The 15205-nt window shown below is 39.9% G+C and overlaps 1 protein-coding gene across 2 annotated transcripts; it reads left to right on the top strand.

The window, feature by feature from the left end:
* The first annotated feature begins 1310 nt into the window (after positions 1–1310).
* On the top strand, positions 1311–12642 carry lrrc32 (leucine rich repeat containing 32). Of its 2 annotated transcripts, none has more exons than XM_047607729.1 (3): positions 1311–1691; positions 6282–6375; positions 8876–12642. In XM_047607729.1, the coding sequence occupies exons 2-3, from the start codon at positions 6286–6288 to the stop codon at positions 10739–10741; spliced, it is 1956 nt and encodes a 651-aa protein (XP_047463685.1). In that variant the 5' UTR covers positions 1311–1691; positions 6282–6285; the 3' UTR covers positions 10742–12642. The 2 variants fall into 2 exon arrangements, with proteins under 2 accessions (XP_047463685.1, XP_047463684.1); XM_047607728.1 differs by lacking the exon at positions 1311–1691 and adding an exon at positions 3778–5117.
* Positions 12643–15205: the final 2563 nt, after the last annotated feature.

Raw genomic sequence — 15205 nt, 5'->3', positions numbered from 1 at the left:
AATTCCGGCTGAACATGTAAAGGTCTGAGTCGTGCGTCAGTAGTGTTAGAAGTGCCAGGTGAAACCAAAGAAGAAGTCAGATATTTTACACTTTACATAAGGAAATGAACAAATATTAGCACCTGAATACATTTAATCTAGTAAAATACATGTATTTGCATAACGTTGCTGTCCGATGGAAAAACACGTATCTCCAAATTTCTTTTTTTCATACCTGCGTTTGATACATGCTTTTTGACTGACATTTCTGACATCCAATGGAGATACGTTTTAAATAGATTGCATCTTAAAGCATCGTTCCATCGGTCATATAGATACAGAGCGTGTCAGTTGCTAGGGTAGAGTGCAGACATGTTGTATACTTTAGAAAGCCAAAAACATCAAGAGTGGCGACGATAAGTAAAAGAACATAAATATTAGCATTCAAGTTATCGCAGCAAAAGTCTTTTTTTTTCCACATTATGTTATAAATGTTATTATTATTATCTGTAATAATAATATACCAGATAATACCAATGATGTTGTGGTATAAGTTAACATAAAAATACAAAATCAGACAAAGATTAAAACATCTGGAGAAGTGAGGTGGTTTGAGAACAATGTCTTAAAAATGTCCAGAAGCAATGAAAGTGTCAGTCATTACTTTTTGTTTTGGAGATGGTTCCATGATGTTGGTGCACAAGAACTAAACCAGATTTTCCTGGTTCAGAGTGAACTTTTGGGACTTGAAGTTTAAGATCCTGTGGTCCAGTCCAGCATGGATGATACATATGGTGGTAAATGACCGGTGAAGGCTTTATACATATAGTATATATGGTTGTTGATGCATTCATGTGCAAAAGAAATCACCTTAAAGGTGCGTTTTAGGATACATTTTTATTTATTCTGCAGAGCAACTGTTAAATAAGCTTTATTAAATAAGATAAATGAAAAGGTACGCGGACGACCCTTCAGCCTCTATGGGGGGAATCAGATTTCTCTTTTTCTTTTACAGGGAGCCCAAAAATTCCTGGCTGCGCCTGTGTATGTGTTATGAGTGTTGTGCGGTGCGCATACGAATGGGTGAGCGGTTGTCGTTTTTAATCCGCGTGAAGCACTTTTTTACTTACATCCGTGTGAAAAGCGCCATATAAATAAAGTTTGATTTGATCTGAGGCGCAAATGGAAACTGAAAGAATAAATTGTGCAGTGTGTGAGTCTGAACAGCGGGAGGCAGCAGCGTCGAGTTTACCGAGCAAATCATCAGGACGATAGTAAAAACACATCACGTATCATCACCCAACCTACCCCTCCCCACCCCACACCCTCCCTCCCGCATTGAATTACCGATTGATGTGGTGAAACCGGCATCCTCTGATCTCATCCTGTTTAAACGGGAAACAAAAAAAAATTAGGGAGCGAGAACGAAAGAAAGAAAGGAGGAAAAGAAAAGCGCATCCACGTACGCATGTGGATGATGGTGACGCTGCGCTCTATGGAAATGGAAACAAGCAGTAAAAAAAAAAAAAAAAAAAAGGAAAGGGCCCGGGAATCCCGGTGATTGAGAGGTTAAAAGGGGACAATCCCCGTGGAAGGCGTGCAGCGTGGGGTTCTTGTGTAACGTGAGATAGACGCCACATGACACCACAGATAAAACAGTGAATATGAAACCAAACCTGCTACGAAAGTCCGGCACTCTGCACTCAACCCAGGTAGGTACTCCTTCTTCTGTCATTACTTACATTATATTCTATTAGTTGTGCACCTGTGTGTTTGTGTATGTCAGCAGCAGGAGGAGATTTTTTTTTTAAAGTTGCGGTCATCTGCGTTTTTCAGGTTCCCAAACTGATGGAGATGTGTTCTGTATTAATCTCTGCCTAGTGCTATTTAGAAATGTTCATCATTGTTATCATCATTGTTGCTTTATGTTATGTTAAGTTAAACATACCTGACATACAGATAAGATATTCTGCCTCCATCTATCCATTTACTAACACTTGTTGGATTCGTGTTCATGTGTATTTAAGGAATTTTAAACTTGTGAAAAAAAAAAAACAGAAATGTGTAATCAACCAAAGATTTTGCAACCCCACCTCTGCAGTACCATCTGTTGAAGACCTAATGTGTGCCCTAAAGTGAGGATGCTTTGCTTTTCTGGAGCTTTTAGTCTTTTATTTTGAAAATCGAGCATCAAAGCTCCTCCTTGACCTCAGAAATAACTGGAAGGTTTAAGTCACCAGAGCTTTCAGTCACATCAGGTGCAGATGGAGACCGCGTTTTTAGATCGGATTTTTAACATTCAATGGAACAATTTGTCTGCTTTCTTTTATTTTGATTATTTATTTATTTATTTTTATCACTGCTGGACTCTAATCTGAGTATTTCAGGTTTTACTTAAAAGAATATTTGAAATGATTTCTTTTCTTTGACAAAATTCAAAGTTAGAAATACGTTTCCCAGAAATGTTTTTGTAATAAATATATATTTATCAAATGTGAATAAATCTTAGGACAGTTGAGGAAGCTTTTTTTTACATTCTTACAGAGATCTAGATGAAATGCATTTACTATTTTAGGAGATGCATCGATCAGCCATAACATTATGACCACCATGACGAGGATTGTTTGGCAACAGGTGAACATTTTATCTCTGTTGATGTTGATGTTAGAAGCCAGAAAAATGGACGGATTTGAGACTGGTGACAGCTTACGACTGGGTCAGGGCATCTCCACAGCTGCAGCTCTTATAGGATGTTCCAGTTCAGTTCGGTTCAAGTTTATTGGGCACGAGGCACGACAAAAAGACATCTTAACATGGTGAACGACATGAAACACTATAAGTAACATGCACAGACAGCAGTCACTGAACAAGCAAACAGTAGTGAAAATGAATATGGGTTGCAGCTGCAGCTACATGTTCGACATTGCTACCTTCTCTTAGCACGAATAGAGGCAGGAACCAAGAAATATTTGTACCTGTTTTCAGTGGCTCGTGGGAGATACAAGTGAAGGCCAGAAGTTCTCAGAATTCAGTGGATGAGTGTCACTTGAGTGTATCAAAGATGTGATCTAGGCTGTGGGTCTTCAACAGGGAATCTGCGACCTCTAGGAGGTCTGCGGAGGTACTGCAGGGGAGGTCGCAAAATCTTCTGTTGATTAGACATTTTTTATACATAAAAATTAATATTTGGACCTGTGTATTATTTGAATAGCTTAATATTGAATGCAAAATGATAATAATAATGTATATTTATAAATAGCACTAGGCTGAGTTTAATATAGAACACATACAGTAGGTAGGAGGGTTCCTTCTCGGTCTGAAAAACATTGAAGACCTCTGATCTAGAGTGTCCGGCTGGACGCCAGCTACCTTAGAAGGCACTTTCACAACTTTCCCGGGGGAATTCTTATCTTTGACACACATTAGTGTACCAACAGATAACAGAAAAGGAAATGATGGACTCGCTGTAAGCGCTTCCCGGTTTTTAGTGGCCGGCGCTGATCATAAATGATGAAGGGAAGGGACTGGTGACGGGGTTTATGGATGAACGTGGAGAGAGAAGGCTGATCCAACAGACCAGCTACTGTAGCTCAAACTGCTCACAGAGGATACACAACCGTCTGTTTCAGACAAAAGCTCCTACAGATAAGTGGAGGGAGATCGTTACTTTACCAAAGTGTCGCTGCCGACCATGTACGCTTTTGACTAGAGCAGCATTCGTACTCTTCCTGCAGGATAACGCTCCCTGCCACGAACCAAAAATAGTTCAGGACGAGTTCATGGGGTTGACTTGGCCTTTCAAATTCCCCAGATCTCAGTCCAATCGAGCATCTGTGGGACATCCTGAGCAGACAAGTCCAATCCACAAAGGCCTCATAAGGACTTAAAGGATCTGTTGCTAACATCTCGTTGTCTCGTAGAAACGACAGCTACCACCTTCACAGCTCTAGAGGTGTCCTTACCTCAACGGGTTATGGCAACAAACGGGTATTAGGAGGCGGTCGTTGAAGTAGATTCTTCTGTAGATTCGATCTGTCTCGGTGTCTTCTTGCTTCTCCTTGAGATCAGAGCACCGTGTTCTTGCTGGACTCTTCTTGTCACTGAAGACATTCCTTTAAGCCATCAACCTGGCGTCTACACCATCTCAATAGTTGTGTGAAAGTTCTTTAAGGTTCCTCATCTGAGTATCTAAATATAAAAACTATTGATCATTTATTTGTTGGCAGTGCCACTCTCTAAATATTTGACTTGAAGAAAGAAGAAGACCGATCTTGCAGAACTGCCAAAACAAAAGGGGATTTTCTTTGTTTAAATTAATATTATTTCTGCGCCGGGTGATTCATAGGCTTCTGTCTGAACCACTTCGCTGTTCGGTGCTCTGCTCTCATACAGCTGTGGCTGATGTGTAGGAGAACATTTTACTCACAGACTGTTTTCCAGCCAGTCGAGACACTTCAGACCGGGCCCGCACAGTCATTTAAAACTCAAGTTTTAATTTGGTGTAATTACAGTCATGTTTGTTTACAGTTTGGCAGACCGCAGCGAAGCCACATGACAAATTTGAGAAGAGGATGCGTGATGTTTCAATACTCCCACGTGTCTACAAGCTTATTCTTTTTTCTTTTTTTCTTTTTTTTTGATCCATCAGTAGCTGCTGCTGATGATTTGTTGTCAGGCATCAAAAGGTTTTCAGCAACTCACCTATAAAAGGTTTGTTTTCAGAGGAGTTCAAGGCTTCGTTTACACCAAAATACCACAAATTCCAAGTGGAGTCTGGTGTGTGAGAACGTCCAAACTTTCTCTTAAGAAACTCCAACTTTAGGATTAATACATGGCTTTTTCTTTTTTTTTTTTTTGTGGAGTTGCGGGGGTTGTGTCTCCTCCAAGTGGAGCACAAAAACTGGACTTCCCAACCCCCCCTTATATGGCATTTTCCTTAGAGCAGTGGGAGGGTAGGGGCCGGTCTCACAGGATGTGTCGATGGCTGGTCAACAGTCAGAGCCGTGCACAGGGATGTGGAGGGAAGAGTCAGCTGAGAGGAGCTTTTCGCTATCGATCCGCGAGTGGGTGTGTGAGGATGTGAAATCGACATGGTCAGGAGACCGAGGTGCAAAGATTAGTCATCAGCAGAGAGTCAGGTAAAAGCGTTCAGCCACACGAAAAGTGTCTCGTTTTGGGTTTTTTTTGGGGGGGGGGTGAGCAGTCTGGGAGCAGAAGCTGCCTGTTGGGCTGAGTGCGCTTGGGTAGAGATAGCAGGAAATACTCTTTAGTAAGATGTATGAAAAATAAATGTAAAATATGCAGGCTTTAATCTACGAGAAAAGAAAAAAAAACATTTGATTTCACTAAATAATAGTCCATTAAGAGTAATATAGTAATAGTAGTAATAGTCATTGTAAAATACTACTAACCAGAATCTTCCTGTTTCACTTCTACATACTTCAGTCTACAGCTGAAGCACTACTACGCTACATGGGAATAAACTTGTATATGTCATTTTTGGATTCAAGCATGTCTATAAATTAAACCATGCCGAGAAGTTACGAGGAGCTGAAATGATGTAAGTGGTTTAAACTAGACCCAGGTTTTTTTTTTATCTGCTGTTGTCTGAATATCTTGATCTGAAGATCTGTCAAGTTTTATCTCAGATAAGATGAAGAACTGTGTGTTTCTCTGTTGGGAGACGAAGAGAAACTCAGTGTTTTATGACATTGCAAATGTATTTTTTGTGTATTTGTGCAGCCGAAGCTGTTTCTTCTCCAACATCATTGATTGAACTCTTTAAAGAATTTTTTTTTTTTTCTGAGCTAAGTCTAAACTTTTTTTTTGCCATCTCTAATGTTGAGTTTGCTGAGTGGCAACCTTTTTCTAAATTTCCATGCCATAATCCGCTCCACGGCCCCCGTGGGTATTTACCATTACTCTGGCACTAATTACTCCCACGGCGTCTGTTGTTTTGTTTTTCATAAGCCGAGTGCTCGGTGAGTCACTGCCGTCAGACAACAGCGCCTCCTTTTTCTGTTTCAAAACAATAACTGACAGAAATACTCAGGAACGATGGAACCTTTCATTTGCTTAGTCATTGTTTCTCAGCGCGCCTGTTCTACAGTATCACTGAGAAAGAGTGCAAAGGAGCTCCTTCTGTATTTTCAGGGCATAAATAACATAGTCATAGGTCAACATGTCACAGTAGGTAGGGCCGCTTCCCTCTTCCTTCCCTTTTTAAACCATATCACCAGCAGCATGCTTCCTGCATTCATGTGTTTCTGATTCGTCTGATCTGGACTCTCTCTGTGCTACAGCACCATGGCCGCCTTCCAGCTGCTCTTCCTGCTGTTGGTCAGCTGCATGGCGGCATCCGCACGTCCTCCCCGGCACCTCTCTGAATGCCAAGTTGTAAGTAGCGCCTGGTGAACACATGTCTAGCGGTGGGGTCGGCGTTTTAAATTCAGCTTCTAGGACATCTTTTTGTTATTGCTATCATTATTATTTCCATCATTAAAAATAAATTTGAGGCATTTTCTGATCAACTGCAGATGGTTTACTCGTCTTTTTACTTCTGGTTCTAGCTCTGTGACCGGCAACAGACCTAAATAGCAGTTTAAGTATCTCACCTCACCAGTGAGTGCAAATTATAATCTGTTACTTTGATCTTATCATTCACATTCTTAAGACATCATCCTCTTTATGACTTAATATTCCTAGAACCGAGCGGTCATGAATATACTTCAGATGAATCACTATTCTGCTGAAACGGTGTCACTGATCCTGATACTAACACACGGGCTTTGTGTCACTGCAGTATCCCTGCAGACAGGGACGAATTAAAGGAGAAGCACATCAGGCTCCCATGGTTTCAGGTCATCTTTTCTAAAAATAGGCCGCTACTGAAACCAAACAATGCCTTACTTGTCCTTAATGTGGTGTTTGCCGTTTCTATAAATATCCAAATATCATTCAGAGACGCTTCATGGAAATCTGCACTGATTTCAGAGTAAAAGCCTCAAATGCTATACTATACTGTACTATACTGTACATGCATTTAAAACATGCGACTTTTAAATAGCTTTTATGTGTTAATTACATTCAGCAGTAACATGAATAATTTGTTTTTTAAGTCAGCACCTTGAAACCTTAAAATCAGCACAAATTTCTAAGTAAAAGCTGCGTTCTTCCACTTAAACAAACTAAACTGGTAACTTTCGCTACGTTTAACAATACTGTTTTGCACAAAACCAAGATTTTTGGATGTGAATGTTAAGTTGTATCTTTTACATTAAAGTCTCTGTAAATTCACGTTCTCTGCTGAAGCATAAAGCCTTGTATTTTAAATCAACATAAAAAATACATTTCAAATAGTTTTAGTGTCTTGGCTTCCTTCCACTAAAACACAAAAGATCTTTAAGATAGTGAACTGAGCTGCATGAAATAAGGATTGCTGTGCTCACAAAATATAATGTTAATTTAAATGAAAAAATTACACATGGTCTCAGTCATCGTAGCTTTTAGCAAACTCAAACTGAAGGGACTTTGTTGGGGACTGTTTCTGACTGTGGTTTAATACACATTTGCTGCAGCGATCTGTATGAAGTCTCTGCAAGCGAGCGATGTGTGTTTACGTCAAGAAAGGAGCAAACTGCGTAAAGGTCAAAACGTAAAATGTCTAAAAAGTCACTCTGCAGTGCACTTATTCTGCCTAAGTCAAATTAAGCGGGTATTTTCTAAAGTTCAAGTCTATTTAAAAACCGCTTTGGAGCTATTCTACGTTTCTGAGAAGGAACTGAAAGTAGAGAGGTAGCAGGAAATGAGTGGGGTGAGAAAGATGAGGACTGACGTTCAACAAAAGGGCACCCTGGTCTGGTCTGGTCTGGTCTGGTCTGGTCTGGTCTGGTGTTGAGTTCAGTCTGGTGATCTTTGTTGGAGGTCATTCCCCGTCTCGCTGCTCATAAAATAAACTAATAATAATCACTGAAAGATAAAAGTCAGACTAAGTCTTGGGCTGTTGCACATGTTTGACCTTCTGCAATATATTATTTTTGCGGGTTTAGTTAAAGCAACATAACAAAAAAAAAAAAGTCACAACAACGTTCAAGGTACTTTTCTTCTGTTTGCTGTAAAATTCCCTCTTTGTATTAGTTTCCCAAAAACTACGAAAATAAAGAAATTTTTCAGAAAGCTGTAGCCTGACCACTAGTCACTGTAGCTCCGACCCCCATTCAGACCCCCATTACTCAGATAAAGTTGGTGCTTTCTGTTTTACAGTGTTACTGTGACTCAGTGTCATGAATCACACGCTTCACACGCAAAAGCTCAAACGCGAAACGCATGAACGTCAGTGGTCGCTGAGAACACATCATGCGTTCATTGGTAATACCTTCTTCAAAATATGCCCAATTTGGTCCTCCTAACACACACAAGATGTTTTGCCCTCCGGTAGTTTGTGAATAAATCAGTGTGTTTGTTAACAGCCGGCTTGTAAGCAGTAAAGAATGCCCCTTTGACGATACCACAAATATGCCAAGAAGCTAAATGTACTACAGCCTCAGAGAGAAAACAGAGAAGGAGACAGTTTTATGAGCTGTTCTTGGACACGGGGTCTCATGGCCATATGGTTCCAATTATAAACTACACTTAATAACTTATTACGGGGAGGAAGGGATGAGAACTGTTGTGTGATGCTGCTTTTTCTTTCCAGTTCTGAATCAGTTCAAAGGAACCATCTCGCCATTGTAAATCTCAGAAGGCTGACTTGCTGCCAAGAACATGCCATAGATGCACTGACTTATAAATCGACCCTCTGCATTTGCTTTAAACATTTGGTCTGTGTTGTGTCACGGTTAGAAAATCTGCCTGTGTGCCAACATAATCAGACTTGTGTGTTTGTCTTTGTTCCTAGGTCCAGACGGATGTGTTCTGCAGCAATAAGAGCCTGAGCGGTGCACCGGTCAACCTTCCTCATCACGTCCAACTTCTGGACCTTTCACGGAACCAGGTGCAAAATCTCACCCAGGAAACTCTGGCGTATCGCACCGGCTTCCATCGTCTAAATCTTCACGCTAACAAGATCCACTTCATCCAGCCAGGACTCTTCAAAGACATGGCCGACCTAAAAGTCCTGGATCTGTCCAGGAATCATCTGAATGTCTTTGCACTCTCTAAAATAAACATCGGACCACTTAGAGCTGTAGAGTCCCTTGACCTTTCGAGCAACGGGCTGTACACGGGGATGTCAGACTATTTCCTGGCTGAATCTCCATCACTGGCAAACCTTTCTCTGAACAGCAATAGCATCACCAAAATAGCACACGATACCTTTAGTGGATCCTTGTCTTTGAGGAAAATCTCCCTCCACAATAACGTCATCTTAGAGATTGAAGCTGGCGCTTTTGACTCCTTAGCTAATCTCACTGAACTCGATCTGTCCAAGAACTCAATCACGTGCATCATAGACTTTAACCTCTACAATTTGAAAGTGCTCAATCTCAGCAAGAACAGCCTGGAGCTTTTCCAAAGCGAGAAGTCAGCTCCTTCGCTTAAACTCCTCTCTCTTGATCTGAGTGAAAACAAAATGCAACGATTTCCGGTTCTCCCGGCAGACAACGCGCTTGAATATCTGGACCTTTCACGAAACCAACTTCATAACCTCAATGTCACTGGAGGGGATAATTTAATTTTTAAGAAACTGAGATACCTGGACATTAGTTACAACCATCTCAGCAGCATACCAGACAGCCTTTTTTGGTCCATGGAACAACTCGAGGTCTTGAATATGAGTAATAACTGTATTGGCTCATTTTCTACCAGTCACCCAGACCATCTCCAGAATGTAAAGATTATCAATCTCAGCTATAATTCACTGCAGACTCTGACATTTGGAGAAAACACTCTGCTGTCGCTGGAAAAGCTCTACTTACAAGGAAACGGCCTCACATTCCTGGACCATCAAATATTCCAAAGACTCCCATCCATCAGTTTCCTGCAGCTGCAGCAGAACAACCTGAAGATCTGCCCCCCGAAGCAAAACCATCTCGAGCGGACGCTGATGGACCAAAACCACCAGAATCTGAGCAGTTGCGTTTCCTTTTCTTGTGTTCAAAACTTGCACTTCCTGTACCTTTCTGAAAACAACCTGATGACTCTGCCTGCGAACGCCTTTGCCCACACCCCTCTGAAGTTACTGGACTTGTCCTTGAACCCAGGCATGGACATGGACAGAGACTCCCTTTTTGGTCTCGAGCAGACCCTTGATCACCTCCTCCTGAGGGAAAACAACATTTCCAGCCTCAACACCGATCTGTCGTCACTGAGGAGTCTCAGACATGTAGACCTGTCCACCAACCAGCTGACCACTCTACCTACATGGAACACAGAGTCCTCCATTGAATCCCTAAACCTGCAGAATAACAACCTGGTCACCTTGGAGTACAGCACCATGATCGCCCTGAAGCCCTCACTAAAGACCCTCTACATGGGCTCCAACCCTCTGAGCTGCTGCAGCAACCTCAACTTCCTCCAAATGGTGCAGAACTCAGCCGTGGTCGTTCCCGACATCGAGAGGGTGACCTGCGTTCACGAGGAATATTCAGAGCCGGTCAACATCGAGAAGGTGACCCTGGAGATGTGCCACGCCCAAACCAATGCCCCGAACTCTATTGTTACCGTGGTGTTGATATCACTAGTAGTGATGATCGTGTTGTGTGGACTGGTGGTTAAATGTCGCCAATCGAGGAAACGAAAGCGACACAGAAGCTTTAGAGCGTAATGTGAAAGATGGAAGTTTTAGTGGAAAAATGTGAATGTATCATCTGTGGTGCCGCCCAAAGTCTCCTGAATGGACAATTTGAACCTTTGATTTGGGTTTGTCGCTATGACAAACAGTCACTGAAGAGATATATGTGTCTCAAGTGAAGTAATGGTTCTGGAGAATAAGTCAAACAGACAAACGGTCGGAAATCAGAACCTTTTGTGGAAAATGTTGTATTACTAAAGCAAAGTTTGTACTTTTAAAAGTCGGTTTGTTGTAGCATCCGGTGGATATGTGAAGAACTGCAACTTTAGGGCCTTATGATGAGATCAGAGAGGTGTTTTAGAGAGCAATGCAATTGCATTACTCTCCACATGTGATGAGCGTGAAAAAGACTGAGAACAGACTGAGATAAATCCATATATATATATATCTTTTAGCGGCAAGCTAGCTTACAACCAGCCTATGAGGGAAATGGTCCAGCAATGTAACTAGCTTGACTGGCTAGCTTGTCTTTACGGCTAAAGCAGCAGTGTTTCACACACATCAGTTCATTGAATGTAAATGAAGAATCCACACTAAAACACTTATACAGGCCACGGCCTGACTGAAATGCAGCAATAAAATGTAATGAAGTAAGTGCAAGACATTTTGGAAAATAAGCCACTTTGACTTTCACTTTGACTGATGAAAAATTTGATGCCAGTAGCCAGTTAGCATAGCTTAGCATAGAAAATGGAAACAAAAGAAAACAGCTAGCCGTGACTTATTAGCACATCAAAGGCTCACTGTTTAACTTGTTATACTCAGTATGTATGTAATACATGCAAAATGTTTCCTGTCTCTAAACTAAGCTAATCTACCAAACTATAGCTTCAATTTACTCTGCAGGCATGAGAGTTGTATTAATCTTCTCGTCACATGTCAGCAACACAACTAATTAGCATATTAGCATACACGTACACGGAAAAACAGCAGCTAATCCTGTTCTGTCCATTTAAGACGCTTCTAAATATCAATATTTAGCATATAGTATAAAGTATGTACATGAGTTATGATTATCTCTTGCTTATTGTCAGTATTTAAGCTAAACAAAGCTAAGGTATCTAATCTAAACATGGCGTTGATTTACTCCACAGACACGAGAGTGGTATCAATCTTTTTGTCTTATTTCTGGCATCCCAGCAAGAAAACAAATTAGCATATTTTCCAAAATGTCATCTTTAAGGATTGTGTGAGGAAGATAAATCAGCGACTGAACATAAACAGACTGAAGGCAACGCTGATGTAGATGTCTTCTCTTAGAGACGGGTGGAATTTTCCTTTAAGCTAAAAATAAACACTACAGAAGGTCATGAAACAAAACGCTCTTTATTCATGAAGTAGGATAAGATGAAGGTTTTTTTTTTTTTCAAAGCGACCAAAGTCGTCTATTTAACCTTTACATAGTTTGCACTTTACCTTGACTGTATCTTGTTTTGTGTCTTTTAAAAACACTAAGAACTGAATAATTTCACTACAGTTTTGTACAAAGCATGTGTCAATATAATTTATTTTTTTATTATAACTAAGTTGGACATTTGATATAGTTTGTTTTCCATGCTGATCCCAGGTTCATGGTGCTCCCCCTGTTAATTTGACATGAACGTTTTTGTACGTAAGTGTTGAATAACTGTGATACTTCTGTGACATAGAAGTACAAATACATACTGAATATAAATCAATATTAAATCCAGCGCTGTGTTGTAGTGGACTACACTGGGATTTACAGTTTTATGTCATTCTACTTTAATCCTAAAACCAAATTATTGACGTTATTTTGTACAAGCTGAGCTTGTAATGTAAATTTTTTTCATCTTGTCCTGTAGTTTTGCAAACTTTGTACCAGTTTTCTGACAAATGAAAGTAATTTTTCTTAACAGTGTGTCTGTGTGTGTTTTTTTTGTGTCACCAAAACGTGTACGCCTCCAAACACTGTAGTCATGCCAAACACATCCCACTGTAACATAATATTTCACTCTGTACATATTTATAATGTTTGGACGTCTGAGCAGGTTTGTCCAGTTTCCTGTGGTTTCCAGTGCCTTTAGGGCTTCACTTTCTTGGCAAGAGTTAGGTGAAGATTGATACACCTTCATGAGCCAGCAGAGGCTTAGCGTAGGTCACAACACAGACTGGAATCATGGGGAAACTTTCTTCTCTTCCTCTTCCTAAGTGAGGCTAAGCTAAGAGGTTAGCTGAAGCTTCGGACATGAGAGAATCATAAATTTTCAGCTAATCCCCAGCAACAAGTGTCTATCGCACAAACTTTACGTGCAAATAAGAAAGTTTAATTATATGATATTGAACAGACTTTTATTTTTTAATGTTGTACATGTAAACACAGCCCATCTGCTTGAGGCCGACCTAAAACTGCTTGTGATTTATTTAGAGGCTGCAGGTGGTTTCTGTTAAGCATCTTGAGACGATTTGGACTTAAATACAGCATCAGAATGTATTAAAGTAGGTTAGTACTTAACATTTTAAGAATTTCACATTTTTTATGACAAAAATGAAACCAGATAAAGGAGCCATCCCAGCCCTAGCATAGCATACAAACTGGAAATAGCTAGCTAGGTTCTTCCTATTTAGGGAATAAAACTTACCAACATTTACAAAATGAGCATCTTGTACTATACGTACGTACATAGTCCATAAGAAGTGTATAGATTGCACCATTTATTGCATAAAACCAACAGTGCATTGACACAGGTGCTTAACCTTATGTGAAAACAAACTGTTACTTTAACGTGTTGTTTTTTGGGATTAAATAAATGAGACATGAGGCTTTTAGGGAGATTTTCAGGGAAATTTTAGTCGTTATGCTAAGTTAGCCAGCTGCAGCTAACAGTACATCGTTGATGTGTTGCTGCTGGTCTTTCAGTAATTTTACCATTACTATGTTTCGTACGTTTACTTCTTACTTTCATCCAACTTCCTCCCGTCATTGCAAATATGTCTTTTTCCTACAAAATGTACACAAATAATATCCTTTTTATAATCTACGAATCAGAGCTGAATCAACAAAGGCATTATCAGAAACTATTCTGGCACATTTAACTTTTTTTTTTTTTTTTTTTAATTGTTAGGTTTTAATTGCAGCCCTGCACATATTTTACAACTAAACACTGTTGTTAAACGTCATTACCCAGACATCCTGTGATCCACCAATAAACTGCACACTGATGTCCTTACAGCAACAACAAAAAAAGGAGGTTGCTTCTGTAGGTTTCAGTTGCAGTTTCATTTTCCTGGGGTGCATTTGGGTGGTCTATGTGAAAGTGGAAATTTCTCAGCTTACCACTGTGAAGTTGCTCTCACACGTCGAACAAAGAGGTGAATTCCAGTCCAGTCAAGAGTTAAAATACAAGCTGGTGATATTTCACATGAGGAACAGTTATAGCAAAATAACTTCCCCTTAACTGTCATAATGTTGTGAACGCGTCTTTCAGGTGTTTTACAGCTGCTTTAAACTGAATATTTGCTTTCTAACCAAACATCTAATTTTACGTCAATGGGATGAATAACTTTAGACCTGCAGCCAGTTAGCTTAGCTTAGCACAAAGACTGGAAACAGATGAAAACAGCTAGCCTGGCTCTGTTCAGGTTAATTAACATATTGTATGTGGTTTGTTTTATTCTGCCCCTTTATTGTTACTTGTTGTTGAGGTAAAGGGTCAATTCACTTAAAAAAAGAAGAAGACATAGAAGTCACGTTTTATTAGTTGACCTTATTCAGTTTCATTTTCCAGAACAATTAGTTTATGATGTACAGGTCGATGTCACGTTGATGTGAAATCTGAATGACTCTCTGAATGGACATTATTTTTTTTTCTGATCAGAGGTTCCAGTTTTACTGTTTATATGGATGCTAAATAAACTGATCTGATCACTGCCCCCAAACTTTAAACACTATTAATCAACTATAAGTGGCTCTGCCATGGTGGTGGAGCGTGATTTCCGAAGAATCAGAACAAAAGAGGTGAACTGTTTTTTTTTTTCGTTGCGGCTGTTACACCCTTCGTCTGCATTTCCACTGTTGTTACAACACAGTTGTCTTTGGCTGGGTTAAATTAGCTTAACCAACCACACCTGAGGAGGCTGATTAAGCCTAAAAGTCTTTCTTTTTTTTTACTGTCTGGTTTTGCAACTCTTATGTCCATGCCTCCACTTTTTATATGCATATATCTGTACAGCTCTATTTTTATTTATTTTTTTATAGTGCTTATTCTAATGTTTCTACATTTGGACTACATTTTATATTTGTAACCAGGAGCTACCGCCCAAAATGTCCTCATATAATGACAATAAATGATTCTTGATTCATGTTATATGTATCAGTTGCTGCGCTGATTGTTTCTTTGTTTATCATTTCAAACTGTTTTATTCACGTTACTGGACACTATTGCACCCAATTATCAATCATATGTCTCTATTTTTGTA

This window comes from Mugil cephalus, chromosome 15 (genome assembly GCF_022458985.1).
Source record: "Mugil cephalus isolate CIBA_MC_2020 chromosome 15, CIBA_Mcephalus_1.1, whole genome shotgun sequence".
In the NCBI taxonomy this organism is placed as follows: Eukaryota; Metazoa; Chordata; class Actinopteri; order Mugiliformes; family Mugilidae; genus Mugil; species Mugil cephalus.
Note: the sequence above shows the minus strand (reverse complement) of the source record. Positions and strands in the feature narration are given on the sequence as shown.

Bases quoted from the DNA above. Each gene is read 5' to 3' on its own strand.
- lrrc32 (XM_047607728.1), top strand. From the start codon at position 4,960: ATGGCTGGTCAACAGTCAGAGCCGTGCACAGGGATGTGGAGGGAAGAG. The intron at 5,118-6,281 runs GTAAAAGCGTTC...TCTGTGCTACAG, and splicing joins AGTCATCAGCAGAGAGTCAG to CACCATGGCCGCCTTCCAGC. The intron at 6,376-8,875 runs GTAAGTAGCGCC...CTTTGTTCCTAG, and splicing joins ACCTCTCTGAATGCCAAGTT to GTCCAGACGGATGTGTTCTG.